General features: G+C 40.3%; 1 protein-coding gene across 1 annotated transcript; it reads right to left on the bottom strand.

Moving 5' to 3' along the window:
- Positions 1 to 174: 174 nt before the first annotated feature.
- Positions 175 to 4,205, bottom strand: LOC135110694 (coiled-coil domain-containing protein 43-like). The gene is made up of 5 exons (XM_064023321.1): positions 3,981 to 4,205; positions 3,011 to 3,100; positions 2,141 to 2,263; positions 1,847 to 2,001; positions 175 to 986 (listed from the first exon to the last, which is right to left on the bottom strand). Exons 1-5 carry the CDS (start codon positions 4,203 to 4,205, stop codon positions 908 to 910), a joined length of 672 nt encoding a protein of 223 aa, XP_063879391.1. The 3' UTR covers positions 175 to 907.
- Positions 4,206 to 13,726: the final 9,521 nt, after the last annotated feature.

Here is a 13,726-nt window from a genome sequence, read left to right as displayed (position 1 = left end):
CACTAAATAATATGTAAATGATCTATCTGGAAAGGCTTCACTAATAAACACGTCATCAACAGTTGCAAGAACCAAGGTGTGGTGCCAATGTTGAAACATACAGACTTTCTTATAATGCATCTCTCTGTTCACCCGAGAGACTGGTTGGCACAAAAGGAAAGCAAGATGAGTGAGATTAGTCAAGGATACATTATGGTTACATTAAATACAGATAATCAGATGAAATTATCATCCATTATTCAGTAGTGAATAATACAAAAGCACTGCAAAAATACTGAATCATACACTCAGCTGTATTGTTGCACAGGTCCACCTGCTTGTCACTGCAGAGAACAATTTTCTTCAGTTCTCTCTCTTGAGGAAACATTACACAGATAAATAATCAACAGTATGATATAATTTATTACAAACATATATCTATGAAAGGATATACAACTTGCACTGAATGCAAGTAAAATATACCCTAGTCGTTGGCAGGGGAAGTCAAGCGGTGCCTAAGGGTAGAGAGGAGGGTTAAGGGAGATCTGGAGGAAGGGATGTGGGGTGGGGGGGGGAGGAGAATAGTCATGTTAAGACTTTGTATGACAAGGAGGTCAAGGCATCCTCTGAACCTCTCTTGCTCAACGCATGTGCTTGGCGATGAGCTCCAAGTACATCAAATTTGACATGTGTAGTAAAATTAAGTTTGGAGTATATGAGTAAATAAATCTTGCAAAGCAAGGTCAATACTGAACCCATGTTAGTTTACTGAAAATACACACATCTTTCTTACAATATTCTTTTAAAATAGAAAACTAACCCCCTTAACTATTAACTAATTGTTTTGGGTAAACCCTATCCATACTGGAGATGTAACTGTGTCAAATAAAACATTAAAGCAATAACTGAAAACTAAAATTGAGGCTGATCACCGTCTCCGTTCCCCCTTCTGGGTCCTCTTCTTCTCCTTCTCTTTACGTTCATCATCCTTGCTCTTCTGCTTCAGCCTGTTGAAATAAGTCACTTTCAGAGAAGTACTGAATATTTTAAGTGGAAGGCGAGATGCCAGCAGCCAAACCAAGTAAGACATAATAGGGGGAGATAGAGAACTTGACAGGCAAGTCATGCCTACTCATAAGGTTTAGTAAACTGTTATTAAGAAACAAAGACTGACTAATAAATATGAAATCACATCACCCTAATTCACCCTCTCTCATGCACAGCTTTCAACTCAAGTTGTTTATGACCATGTTACTCAGTGCTTCCTTATCATAATCTTTCAATTCCTTTCTGTGTTCTACCCTCAGCCTTTCATATTCATCTTTGAACACATGTATCTTTTAATCATTACTTTCCACATGACCACTTCAACACATCTCTCCAGCAAGCAATGTCAGTTTTCTTACATCCCTAAGATGTCGATGCCCTCTATCAAACCAGAGTGCCTTACATGCTGGAATAATGAACAATAAAACTTTTGCTAAAGGAAAGAGTCAGTAGCTGTACTAGAAGAATACCAACACCATTTCACCTGAGCACTTTAAGAGACGTAAGAGATGGGCAGAGGAAACTGGTAACCTCTTCCTATGTATTCTTATATCTATAACACAAGGTGATCTAGAAGGTGGGATTTAAGCCTGCTATTATAGACAGAAAGCACTGAGGTGAGAAAAATATCCATTTGAATCTAAATATACAAAACATTCTAAAGATAATGAAAGCATGTTTTCATCACTGGTCACAAGCACAGTTTAATATTGACAGGTATCATGACTTAAGCCAGCACAAGGTAATGTACAGTGTTTCACTGTGAATTCTATCAAAGGTTGTATTCTGAACAGCAGAAAAACCACAAAAATGTCTGTACCTATCCTCTTTGTCTTTCTCCTTTTTGCGCTGAGACTCCTCTTTGTCCTTCTCCCTCTTCTCCCGCTCTGCTCGCACCACCTCCTCTGCATTAGTGTTACGGAGGCCAACCACCTCCTCTTCTGCATCGCTGTCTGTCACTTCTCCATCAGACACCTAGAAAACCATTAGTCAAAGCTACTGTAACTCAAAGCATTACACAATACCTGTTAATGTAGCAGAATTATTCATAAGTCATCCAGATAAATAAAATAAATATCAAAGGCAAACTGACCATAATGAAGAGCCATATTACCTGTGCATACTGAGCCAATATAGCACTCTTAAGATTCTGCTCCTCCTGTGTTCGGACACGAGTTGTCACCACCATCTGGGCCTGCTCTCCCATGATGCGCGCCAGGCACTCATCTGCTGACACCTGCACATCAATGGTACTGCCTCAGCCCCTCAAGTAAATGTACATTTTTGTACTGATGTTGAAGTACCTGCAGTGTGTCTGAACCTAGGCAACAAAACAAAGTAAAAGTAGAAAGAACACCTATGCCAAGAGTGGTTTTGTACCCTGTTCACCCTTAATGCCTTGGCCTTAGAGCTCACAGTGAGCTAATCCTTCACTAGATTGGCAAAGTCGCTGTACTTACCACAACGTCCCAGTTTCATTTCCTGGATACTAGTTAATGACCAATCCTGACTGTACAAGTATGTATATAAAATAGTATTTTACTTTGGGAGAGAGACAGTAAAACACAGCCTTAATGAATATGGTCCTTCCATGTCTTTATACACAATATCTGGAGTATGGAATGTATAAGTTGCACTGATGAATAACAATTACAATAACAGTGAAGGATGTTTATTATTAAGAAAAGAGTTTTCTTTCCATCAGCTATTACTAGGCTGTAAAATACAGTACAGTTGTTATATACAAAAAAATACTATCAAGAAAATCATGATAGATATGAATCAAGCTGACAAAAAATACAATGAGAACACTTTTTTATGACTATGGTGACAATAAATGACACTGCATCCATCTTGTTGTAAGGTTGCTGCAGTAAGGTACCATAGGGTTCCATTACAAACACATTACCTATGCGCCTTAATAATGATACTCCTATCAGCAGTAGGAACCAAGACAAGACAGGCCCACCCCAGCTTTGCTCACCTGGGGGTTGGATTCCTTTGCAGGACCATTGGACTCTCTCACATTCCATTTCCGTAGAATATCTTGGCACAAGTCATCAATCCCATTTTCCTAAAGATGAAAGAAATTATTAATGCAGCTTCCACATTTACATACACTGTACAAGATCAAGACAGCATCTGACTATGACAACTCTCCCCTGCAGCCATAATGGAGACAAAAGCTAGAGATGGTACTATTATTTTGTTTTAATTTTAATTTTTGTATTAAGAAGTACAGCCTGGTTACTTCTTGTGAGAACAGACCTCCTGCCAAGATCTTTGCTGAGACTTATTTGCATTTTGAGACAAATTAATAAAATCCATGACAGTACAATTCTGTGAAAATTCTGCTGACTCAGTGACAGACCATCACACTAAACAAGAGCCTATTGTCAGGAGCCATCAAGGTCAGGAACTGTCTTGACTTTGATTCACTCATACACACTTGTTCATAAAAGTAATAATTCAACTAAAAATCCAGGACTGCCTTAGAACCTGTGACAACCTCTGACTTCACTAACAGCAAAAAAAAAAAAAAAAAAAAAATGAATGATGCAGATATGCTTGTTTTTTTTGCACGTCCTTCCCTGAGATGATACACCATCCAGCCAGGAGTGTTGTCATGCAGGCACGCCACCAGGTGAGATATTAGAGGGAGTGATACACTGCTAGATCACAACACACACGATTGTGGTGTGAGAGAAGCTTTGGGGGCGTGGAATGACTGATCACCACACACCACATTGGTCCTCCAGGAGGCCTTCCTTCCCACACTTGCACTGCCACTGTGAACCACTCACTACCAGGCCACCACACACCAGTGAGGGCACGCACAACACTCCCAAATGGAAAGTCTCTCCGCAAAGCAGCCTCTACACCAACCAGGGCCTCGCCAATCCCTTGCACAGTGTTCAGGGCCACAGGTCCACGCCGGCCACCTCCACACTCACCGTTATCTCGGAAAGGATCCCCTGCAAGGCGTCCAGTTTCTCGTCGGCATTTTCCTCGCCCTCTAAAATGCCCTTGATGTACGGGCTGAACACCTCGTCATCAGTGTCCAGCGCCACCAGGGTGTCTTTCAGCCACTCATCAAAGTCGCATGCCGCTGCCTCGGCCATGTTTTGTTGTGGTCCTCGGCCACAGTTGCCAATTACTGCCATTACCTTTGCCATCATTTATCTTTGCTTTATACACTTCACAAAATATAAATGGAACTAATGACTTTTTTGCATAACTATTTGATATAAGAAAATGTATAATTTTTATGTGCAACCTTTATATCTGTTTCTGGTGTGTGAGTGTGTGTGTATATATATATATATATATATATATATATATATATATATATATATATATATATATATATATATATATATATATATATATATATATATATATATATATATATATATATATATATATATATATATATATATATATATATATATATATATATATATATATATATATTTTTTTTTTTTTTTATGTAGGAAGGACACTGGCTTAGGGCAACAAAAATCCAATGAAAAAAAAATGCCCACTGAAATGCCAGTCTCATAAAAGGGTCAAAGCAGTAGTAAAAAATTGATGAATAAGTGTCTTGAAACCTCCCTCTAGAAGGAATTCAAGTCATAGGAAGGTGGAAATACAGAAGCAGGCAGGGAGTTCCAGAGTTTACTAGAGAAAGGGATGAATGATTGAGAATACTGGTTAACTCTTGCGTTAGAGAGGTGGACAGAATAGGGGTGAGAGAAAGAAGAAAGTCTTGTACAGCGAGGCCGCGGGAGGAGGGGAGGCATGCAGTTAGCAAGATCAGAAGAGCAGTTAGCATGAAAATAACGGTAGAAGACAGTTAGAGATGCAACATTGCAGCGGTGAGAGAGAGGCTGAAGACAGTTAGAGGAGAGGAGTTGATGAGACGAAAAGCTTTTGATTCCATCCTGTCTAGAAGAGAAGTATGAGTGGAACGCCCCCAGACATGTGAAGCATACTCCATACATGGACGGATAAGGCCCTTGTACAGAGTTAGCAGCTGGGGGGATGAGAAAAACTGGTGGAGACGTCTCAGAACGTCTAACTTCATAGAAGCTGTTTTAGCTAGAGATGAGATGTGAAGTTTCCAGTTCAGATTATAAGTAAAGGACAGACCAAGAATGTTCAGTGTAGAAGAGGGGGACAGTTGAGTGTCACTGAAGAAGAGGGGATAGTTGTCTGGAAGGTTGTGTCGAGTTGATAGATGGAGGAATTGAGTTTTGAGGCATTGAACAATACCAAGTTTGCTCTGCCCCAATCAGAAATTTTAGAAAGATCAGAAGTCAAGCGTTCTGTGGCTTCCCTGCGTGAAATGTTTACCTCCTGAAGGGTTGGACGTCTATGAAAAGACGTGGAAAAGTGCAGGGTGGAGGAAACTTGAGAGAAGGATAGAAGCCGTAGGAGGGTAGTTTGGAAATCAAAGCTTTGTGCCAGACTCTATCAAAAGCTTTTGATATGTCCAAGGCAACAGCAAAAGTTTCACCAAAATTTCTAAAAGAGGATGACCAAGACTCAGTAAGGAAAACCAGAAGATCACCAGTAGAGCAGCCTTGACAGAACCCGTACTGGCGATCAGATAGAAGGTTGTGAAGTGATAAATGTTTAAGAATCTTCCTGTTGAGGATAGATTAAAAAAACTTTAGATAGGCAGGATATCAAAACAATAGGACGGTAGTTTGAGGGATTAGAACGGTCACTCTTCTTAAGAACAGGTTGAATGTAGGCAAACTTCCAGCAAGAAGGAAAGGTAGATGTTGACAGACAGAGCTGAAAGAGTTTGACTAGGCAAGGTGCAAGCACGGAGGCACAGTTTCGGAGAACAATAGGAGGGACCCCATCAGGTCCATAAGCCTTCCGAGGGTTTAGGCCAGCAAGGGCATGGAAAACATCATTACGAAGAATTTTAATAGGTGGCATGAAGTAGTCAGAGGGTGGAGGAAAGGGAGGAACAAGCCCAGAATCGTCCAAGGTAGAGTTTTCAGCAAAGGTTTGAGCAAAGAGTTCAGCTTTAAAAATAGATGTGATAGCAGTGGTGCCATCTGGTTGAAATAAAGGAAGGAAAGAAGAAGAAGCAAAGTTATTGGAGATATTTTTGGCTAGATGCCAGAAGTCACGAGGGGAGTTAGATCTTATATATATATATATATATATATATATATATATATATATATATATATATATATATATATATATATATATATATATATATATATATATGGTGCTACTTTGGTATGCGATCTACACTTTATATTGTGATCCATTAACAAGAAAAGTTGTATTTTTTTTCCTCTTATTATCAAGAGACAAGGAAATCACTTGTCTTGGTTTCAAGATAATGTCTAGTTGGAGAGTCTGAAACATGAGTGGAATGTCTATTCGAGTTTCGAGGCTCCTGTCGCGACTTAACAAGGTACTACATGTGGCAACAACACACATCATTCCAGCATAGACATCGACATCAGTATCGATAGCCGACCTGCGCCCCCTTCCGTGATTTTACAAGCTTATTGACATATGAATATTTAAAGGACCCTTCAGATGTTAGCTAAAAAGTTTTACAACGAGATCATGGACGAGACGAAGGCAGTTGCATTTAACAGTAGTTTGCAAGCTTTCTCTATGCCAAATTTTAGATATTTATCTATTTATTTATTTATTTATTTATTTTTATTTAGGATATCTCAAATGATTCGGTGCATGAATTGACAGGTAGAGGTGCCGAAGCAATCTGTGATTGGTTTAATATGTGTCGTGAGGTTTGCTCACAAATTGTTTCTGTTAACAATCGTGGAAAAATGGTAAGAACTAAAAAAAAAAAAAAGTCAGTGCAAATTGACGAAGCGCAGTTTGCGGGACACCAAAATACAACAGAGGTAGAATGCTGCAAGATCATGTTCCAGAATCAAACAATAGCGAGGATGAAGTAGAAAACAACCGAAACCTTGGAAGACAAATTAATGGTCCCTTGGTGTTCGGACTGAAGAAGGGTGGAGATTGCCGCTATTTTTACGTACAAAGAAGAAATCGTGAAACACTGGAACCCATAATTCAAAGAGAAGTTACGGAAAATTCGGTTGTTCATTGTGACAAATGGCCGGCATATTCTTATTCAAATTTTTTAAATCACCATCATTTAAATGTCAATCATCAGCGACATTATGCTGATCCAAACACTGCAGCAAACACTCAGGCAATTGGAAGAAGCTGTCTAGATTCAAAAGTTAGCATTAGAAAAAAAATAAAAGATAAATAAATAAGAGAGGAGTAAAATAAACAACCTTCCAATTGCACCTTGACTATTTCTGCTGGCGTGTGATGAGAAAAAACTCTGACGATCTATTTTTTGCTTTTTAAAGAGCATAATAACATCTATCTAAAAAGAAAAAAAAAAGAAAAAAAGTAGTTCTGCAGGTGGCAGTTCTTGTATAAAACATGCAAACCTACGTCCACTCATCCTCCCTATCCAGAAATGTATATACTCTTGTAAAGTTTCCCATTAATTAGGCTCTACCATTGGATTACTGTTTCTATCCAGTCACATACGAACATGCGCATATTCACGGGAAGGAATGTAAGGTACACTCTAAATACTCCGGAGCAAAGCTGTCCCACCTTGTTTCATTGATCAGCCGACTTTTGCACACTTTCAAACCAAAGCCAGTTTTAATTTACCATCGACGATTTTATATTCAGATCAAAATTTAAAAGACGACTGAAAACTTTCGGTCAAAATTTGTTGAGGGCCGTGATGGCCTTGGGCGCCGCACGGGGGAAGAAGGTGGCTGTCGGGTCCAGCCTGGGGCCCAAGGCAGAGAACTGGCAGCAGGTCCTTCTTTTCCTTTGCGGCCTCAAGCTTCACTAGTAGTCGTCCACTTGCAGCGCCTCACACTAGGCAAGGGGTCGCCATAAGCAAGAGATCAATGTCTACCATTCACCAGATGTTGCCCGGAGGGGGGAGTCCTTATGGGGAGTAAGGGCTCTTTCCATAGAGTCTGGTGGAGGGTGTGTACGGGTCCTTTGATTATGATGACACCGGGCTGAACAACTCGCCATGAACGAGGGCACGCTGTGCACCATGCACCAAACACTGACAGTACGAGGGGTCCTTTAGGGGAGAAAAGGGCTCACTTCATGACGGTGGTTGGGGAGTGGTGTGTGGTGGGTCACTGCTCATGGCGACCCGTGTGAGGCGCGGCAAGGTTGCATCGTCACTGCCCTCACACCCACGGGACTATCGTGGAAACTCGCATCGTTATCGTGGAAACTCGCATCGTTATCGTGGAAACTCGCATCGTTATCGTGGAAACTCGCATCGTTATCGTGGAAACTCGCATCGTTATCGTGGAATCGCATCGTTATCGTGGAATCGCATCGTTATCGTGGAATCGTATCGCTATCGTGGAAACTCGCATCGTTATCGTGGAAACTCGCATCGTTATCGTGGAAACTCGCATCGTTATCGTGGAAACTCGCATCGTTATCGTGGAATCGCATCGTTATCGTAGAAACTCGCATCGTTATCGTGGAAACTCGCATCGTTATCATGGAATCGTATCGTTATCGTGGAAATTCGTATCGTTATCGTGGAAATTCGTATCGTTATCGTGGAAACTCGCATCGTTATCGTGGAATCGCATCGTCATCGTGGAATCGCATCGTCATCGTAGAATCGCATCGTTATCGTGGAAACTCGCATCGTTATCGTGGAATCACATTGTTATCTTCGGCACGCGCATCGTAATCATCGTTATTTATTTATTTATTTATTTAATTATCTTAGCATCAAATTCGTTATCATTATTTCAGCTTATATATATCCAGCAGTACAAGTCCTTTATGATAAAAACTCCAGCAAAGCACAATACTTTTTTCTAACACGTATCGTATAATTTCGGGAGATGAAGTGCATACTTTTCCTCATCATTGTGAAATGCTGTTACAATTTCTTAAATTTCCATTTGAAAGACGCACAGAGAACCTTTTCATTGGCGCTGCGCTGTAATGTAATTGTAAAAATACTCGTAATTCAATTATTGCCTCTGCCTCTAAGTATGTTTCACTGCTTCTTTGTTTCATAACTATTGATGCGTTTAGTGCTCCACTTCATTAATGTTTACCGGCCAGTCTGTCTCAGCTCTTCTCTCCTGTGCACAGTTTACTTTTCAACCTCAATGAAGCCCTAATGAGAAGACTCCTCTGTTGTCTATTCTTCTGACTCCTCCTTTCTTTAGATATCTTTTCCCACGTCTGTCTTGGGTCCCCATACTGGCGTGTGATGAGAAAAGACTCTGATTATCTGTTTCTTGCTCTTCTAGCTGATGTTCGTTCGAATCATCGATAAAATTAGTAAACTTATTTCAAATTTGCTTCATTTTAATCTTTTAATAATGTATTAAAAAAATTCATTAATTTCTAAAATAAATGCATATATAAAATGGTAATTAAAAAAAAATAAATATATGTATATTTAGAATGTTTTATTTAAGCCATAATAAATAAATGAAACATGTAGATCGTATACCAAAGTAGAATTTGACTCATGTAGATCACGTTGGCTATGTAGATCGCATACCAAAGTAGCACCATATATATATATATATATATATATATATATATATATATATATATATATATATATATATATATATATATATATATATATATATATATATATATATATATATATATATATATATATATATATATATATATATATATATATATATATATATATAGGCAGTAGACACCTGCCGAAACGATAATTACTCCCAGTGAGGTCTAAAGCACTGTTCAGGGGGTGCTGTGAACTTATCATTAAACCCAGCTGTGACCTCACTGAACGTTTCCCTTTGTGTCTCACAACACAAGGGGGTAGTCACAGCCTGCCCTCTAAAGACAACTCTCTTCCTCCACACAAAACTACAAGCACCTAATAACACACACACCCTTCACTCAAAAAATTTTAAAATCATGGCGACTCCTACACCAGCCTCGGAGTCCCCATCTGGGGAGGGGACCATAAATGTCCCCAGGTCGGACTGCCTTTCCGTCGACGACCGTAAGTGTCTTGACACCCCCCTCAACTTTTTCTTCATTAACTTCTGCAACATTCGCGGTCTAAGATCTAATTTTCAATCTGTAGAACACCACCTCTCCTCTTCTAAACCTCATCTTCTTTTCCTCACTGAAACTCAGGTGTCTGAGGCAACTGACAGTAGCCCCTTTTCTGTTCCCTCCTACTTTCTCTATCCTCATTTTCGATCCAAAGCTGGATGCTGCGTTTATGTGCGCAATGACTTAACCTGCTCTCGTGCCCACGCTCTTGAATCTTCCGAGTTTTCCACCATCTGGCTTCGACTACAGAGTCATTCTCATACTAAATTTATCTGTGCTGTATACCTCTCTCCTAACTCCTCTGACTATAAGAAATTCTTTGACTACTTAACTTCCAAAGTGGAGCACATTCTGACCCTCTTCCCTTTTGCAGAGATCTCCATTCTTGGAGACTTCAATGTTCACCACCAGCTTTGGCTTTCCTCTCCCTTCACTGACCATCCTGGTGAACTAGCCTACAACTTTGCTATCCTCCATGACCTAGAGCAATTGGTGCAACACCCTACTCGTATTCCTGACCGTCTTGGAGATACGCCCAACATTCTTGACCTTTTCCTGACCTCTAATCCTTCTGCTTATGCTGTCACCCTTTCTTCTCCGTTGGGCTCCTCCGATCACAATCTCATATCTTTATCTTGTCCTATCACTCCAATCCCTCCTCAGGATCCCCCTAAGCGAAGGTGCCTCTGGCGTTTTGCCTCTGCTAGTTGGGGGGACCTGAGGCGGTATTTTGCTGATTTTCCTTGGAATGACTACTGCTTCCGTGTCAGAGACCCGTCTTTGTGTGCTGAGCGCATAACAGAGGTGATAGTGTCTGGCATTCCTCACTCTTTTTCTCGTCCTAAACCTTCTAAACCTTGGTTTAACACAGCTTGTTCTCGTGCTATACATGATAGAGAGGTGGCCCACAAAAGGTACTTAAGCCTTCCTTCACCAGAATCTCATGCACTTTATATTTCTGCCCGGAACCATGCCAAGTCTGTTCTCCAACTAGCCAAAAACTCCTTCATTAACAGAAAATGTCAAAACCTTTCAAGATCTAACTCCCCTCGTGATTTCTGGCATCTAGCCAAAAATATCTCCAATAACTTTGCTTCTTCTTTCCCTCCTCTACTTCAACCAGATGGCACCACTGCTATCACATCTATTTCTAAAGCTGAACTCTTTGCTCAAACCTTTGCTAAAAACTCTACCTTGGATGATTCTGGGCTTGTTCCTCCCTCTCCTCCACCCTCTGACTACTTCATGCCTCGTATTAAAATTCTTCGTAATGATGTTTTCCATGCCCTCGCTGGCCTAAACCCTCAGAAGGCTTATGGACCTGATGGGGTCCCTCCTATTGTTCTCCGAAACTGTGCCTCCGTGCTTGCACCTTGCCTAGTCAAACTCTTTCAGCTCTGTCTGTCAACATCTACCTTTCCTTCTTGCTGGAAGTTTGCCTACATTCAACCTGTTCCTAAAAAGGGTGACCGCTCTAATCCCTCAAACTACCGTCCTATTGCTTTAATTTCCTGCTTATCTAAAGTTTTTGAATCTATCCTCAACAGGAAGATTCTTAAACATCTATCACTTCACAACCTTCTATCTGATCGCCAGTATGGGTTCCGTCAAGGACGCTCTACTGGTGATCTTCTGGCTTTCCTTACTGAGTCTTGGTCATCCTCTTTTAGAGATTTTGGTGAAACTTTTGCTGTTGCCTTGGACATATCAAAAGCCTTTGATAGAGTCTGGCACAAAGCTTTGATTTCCAAACTACCCTCCTACGGTTTCTATCCTTCTCTCTGTAACTTCATCTCAAGTTTCCTTTCTGACCGTTCTATTGCTGCTGTGGTAGACGGTCACTGTTCTTCTCCTAAATCTATTAACTGTGGTGTTCCTCAGGGTTCTGTCCTGTCACCCACTCTCTTCTTATTATTCATTAATGATCTTCTAAACCAAACTTCTTGTCCTATCCACTCCTATGCTGATGATACCACCCTGCACTTTTCCACGTCTTTTCATAGACGTCCAACCCTTCAGGAGGTAAACATATCACGCAGGGAAGCCACAGAACGCCTGACTTCTGATCTTTCTAAAATTTCTGATTGGGGCAGAGCAAACTTGGTATTGTTCAATGCCTCAAAAACTCAATTCCTCCATCTATCAACTCGACACAATCTTCCAGACAACTATCCCCTCTTCTTCAATGACACTCAACTGTCCCCCTCTTCTACACTGAACATCCTCGGTCTGTCCTTTACTTATAATCTGAACTGGAAACTTCACATCTCATCTCTAGCTAAAACGGCTTCTATGAAGTTAGATGTTCTGAGACGTCTCCGCCAGTTTTTCTCACCCCCCCAGCTGCTAACTCTGTACAAGGGCCTTATCCGTCCATGTATGGAGTATGCTTCACATGTCTGGGGGGGTTCCACTCATACTGCTGTTCTAGACAGGGTGGAATCAAAAGCTTTTCGTCTCATCAACTCCTCTCCTCTAACTGACTGTCTTCAGCCTCTCTCTCACCGCCGCAATGTTGCATCTCTTGCTGTCTTCTACCGCTATTTTCATGCTAACTGCTCTTCTGATCTTGCTAACTGCATGCCTCCCCTCCTTCCGCGGCCTCGCTGCACAAGACTTTCTTCTTTCTCTCACTCCTATTCTGTCCACCTCTCTAACGCAAGAGTTAACCAGTATTCTCAATCATTCATCCCTTTCTCTGGTAAACTCTGGAACTCCTTGCCTGCTTCTGTATTTCCACCTTCCTATGACTTGAATTCCTTCAAGAGGGAGGTTTCAAGACACTTATCCACCAATTTTTGACCACTGCTTTGACCCTTTTAGGGACTGGCATTTCAGTGGGCATTTTTTTTATTAGATTTTTGTTGCCCTTGGCCAGTATCCTTCCTACATAAAAAAAAAAAAAAAAAAAAAAAAAAAAATATATATATATATATATATATATATATATATATATATATATATATATATATATATATATATATATATATATATATATATATATATATATATATATATATATAGTGTTACGAACGCGCATGTGTAGCAGCCCAATAGGTGAGCACGTGAGCCCCTTGCTTGCTGGTGGGGATACGTTTCAGTATACTATATATATTCCTCCCGGGAACGATTTAGACAGAAATCAACATCTGTATAAGTCATATTGGCAAATTACTATCGTTCTGTTGTCTAGAATATGGTAGGATAGAAATGAAACAAGAAGACATGAATAATTAGTAGTAACAGAGCACCAAAACAAACTCCACGTGTGAGGGTAAAAGTCCTATATCGCATTGTTTTATATTCATAAATTTTACGTATTATTAACATAGGTATGAAGTTTTATTGGCAAATCACTATTGCCTTGTTGTCTGTGGAATGTTAGGATAAAAAGTGGAACAAGTAAACAAGAGTAATGTTTCCTTAGAGCTATTATATGGCAGCAAATGTGCACACTACACATTCCCTCGGTTTCGGAAGTCCTCCCGGGAACAATAATTTCGAAGGTGGAAGGGATTCCACACCGTCGTGCAAATTCAAAAACTGGAAA

Source organism: Scylla paramamosain, chromosome 20 (assembly GCF_035594125.1).
Source record: "Scylla paramamosain isolate STU-SP2022 chromosome 20, ASM3559412v1, whole genome shotgun sequence".
In the NCBI taxonomy this organism is placed as follows: Eukaryota; Metazoa; Arthropoda; class Malacostraca; order Decapoda; family Portunidae; genus Scylla; species Scylla paramamosain.
Note: the sequence above shows the minus strand (reverse complement) of the source record. Positions and strands in the feature narration are given on the sequence as shown.